Here is a 2,601-nt window from a genome sequence, read left to right on the forward strand (position 1 = left end):
TATATATATATATATATATATATATATATATATATATATATATGAATTCATCTCCAGCCAGAATAAAAATTGAAATGAAAGAAAAGAAGGCTATATATTTTCCAGTTTTTTTCCTTTTCAAGACAAAAAAACTTGTAATACAAAATATTTGCTAGAAATATAGGAATAATGATATACTAACAATTGAGCATGATCTATAAAAAAATTATAATAATCACAATTATTATGAATGCATCTTCTTTCTTTGTCATCACCGCTGAGCGACTGCATCTTCATTTGACGTATGTAGTTTATCAATAAGATATGCAATATTGAAATGACGTCCATTAATGTCAAATGATGCCGTAACTCTTCGGTATGATCCATTCTTAACAATGATAACAAAATGGCAGTGTGGTAAAGAAAGCACGAAAAAAGCCCTTGTTACCAATACCCTTCACATTTCCTGAAGGGTGTTAGTAACGAAGGCTGAATGATGGATCACATAAGTAATTAAACACACAGTATCAAAACACGTTTGATCTCACTAATACAATTGATTCTGGATTACAATATTAAACAAAAAAAAAAAAAAAAAAAAAAACCTTAAAATAGGAAATTTAATAAATAAAATTATACAATACAAATTAAATAAAAAGTGCAAAGAACATAACGATGTCCCACTTCTATCATATATGAATACCTTCTCGAGCACAGATAAATCTTATCGATAGTCAAATCAATTAGTAAACTGAATAAGATGTTTGACAACATTTAAGTTTCGTTCGAAAAAGTGTTGCACCCATACCCCGGAGATGCACCATATCGGATCTGTTAGTAGAATTCCCAATTGTCAAACACCTCCAAGAAGTTCACCGATACATGCAGTAGTCATCGCAGCAACAACAGATTAAATAGCATAAATCAATTTGTCATCTCACGATGAGTAATTATCTGCCAAACATATTCCCATATCATTCCTAGTTTTTTTGTAAAGCTGATCTAAAGAACAACTTTACAATAAGTGCAGCGCAACGTTAGATGCAGGTTCATAGGGGATTCAGTGTTTCGAAAAAGGCAGAAGACTTGGATTCAATATTTCGAAAAAGGCAGAAGACTAAAGAATCTCTAAGCATTTACTTTTATCATCGTCAGTATCGGTGAACTGAACTTGAGGAATAACATAAAATTGCATAATGGGAATATCTGGAAGTTCTAAAATACAATTAAGATAATAAATAAGACACGACACCTTTTTTAACCTAAATAGGTGGCTTCTCTTTTCTTTTTCTCGCATCATGTCAACTACTTCCTTGCCTCGTTAGGTATGATATTTAACTGTCAAGGTTTGCTAAAATAGCGTGTCAGCATTTCGGTAATTTTAGCCGATGTCCTTCCTGCAACCCGTAAAGGTGAATCACCAGAATTCGATACTGCTGCAGCATCAATACCTGAAAAAATCACGTTGTTATACAAATGAAAATTAATGGATCGTTTTATGGAACGAACTATTAAGGTTTGCTGCTTAATTTAATTTGATTCCATTTTTAACAGTGATGATCGGAAGAACGTTTTAGCATGATTTCTTCGTTCGAGTTATTACTTAACACCACAACGAATGTAGACTTTTTTCTGAATATCTGTCGTTTGCTTTTTTTTTCTATTATGAACCTAAAGTGCATATAGTAAGGTCATGTCATATTCTCGTCATTTTGGATATTCAAAAACTATTCCAATATTCCACAAACATGAATAACATCAACCGAATTATTCCTCATTTCTTATGAATTATATCACCCAATAACTAACAATATTCCACCGATACAACATCCTTAATATGGGTGCATTTTCCGCTCAAGAATACGAAGAATACGTCATTGTGTCGTATGCTTACATATATACGCTGTAGAAAAACAAAACCTGGTGCTTCAAGAAGATAGCGAACTGTTGTAAGGACACGATCTTCTGGTTGATTTGACGTGATCGCAAGATGTAATGGTGTAAGGTTGCCGTGCGATCGACAGTTAACATCAACGCCATGACGAAGCAGCATCGCTACAACTTCGCACATCGACCATGTTGCTGCGCAATGTAACACCGTCCAACCATCATTCGTATTCCATTCTGGATTGGCTCCAATCGATAACAAGTATCCGACAGTATCAATATGTCCACTGTACGCAGCTCGATGCAATGCCGTATACCCATCCACATCGCGAGCCTAATAAAGAAGTTACAATTAGAATTCGTACCGCAGAAAAATAGTAGACGTTAAAATTTAATGATGAAAACAATCAATTTACTTATTTACATTTATTATTTTCCTTTTTATCTAGTGTAAATCAGTGAAGCAATGATCAAAAAGATACCTGTTCACGGAGACGAACGCAAGTTCCCTGCGATCCCTTTTAAAGAAAAGCCTTGCACAAAATAGCAGTGATATTGCATTCTGCCTTAGACGAAGAATCTCAGTCCCTATTCCCTTCCTCTTGTTCCACCCCAACTCACAATTAACAGCGAGGGATACCAAAATATACAGAGTGGTACTTTCCAGTTAGTCCTATCGATGAACCACTAATCATTCATTAAAGCCGTATTAAAGTCTTTTTTTCACAAAACCAG

At 34.2% G+C, this 2,601-nt stretch overlaps 1 protein-coding gene across 1 annotated transcript in view; it reads right to left on the reverse strand.

Moving 5' to 3' along the window:
- Positions 1 to 1,138: 1,138 nt before the first annotated feature.
- The window catches only part of LOAG_18115 (ankyrin repeat domain-containing protein 28), a gene marked incomplete at its 5' end in the record, with an annotated part of 2,014 nt that continues 551 nt past the window's right edge, over positions 1,139 to 2,601 (reverse strand). The window contains 2 exons of the mRNA XM_020450783.1: positions 1,139 to 1,430; positions 1,900 to 2,200. Coding sequence (XP_020305501.1) covers positions 1,321 to 1,430; positions 1,900 to 2,200 — 411 coding nt within the window. The 3' untranslated portion in view covers positions 1,139 to 1,320. The remainder of the gene's footprint in view (positions 1,431 to 1,899; positions 2,201 to 2,601) is intronic.

The sequence above is a fragment of the Loa loa genome (assembly GCF_000183805.2).
Source record: "Loa loa unplaced genomic scaffold supercont3.198, whole genome shotgun sequence".
Taxonomy (NCBI): Eukaryota; Metazoa; Nematoda; class Chromadorea; order Rhabditida; family Onchocercidae; genus Loa; species Loa loa.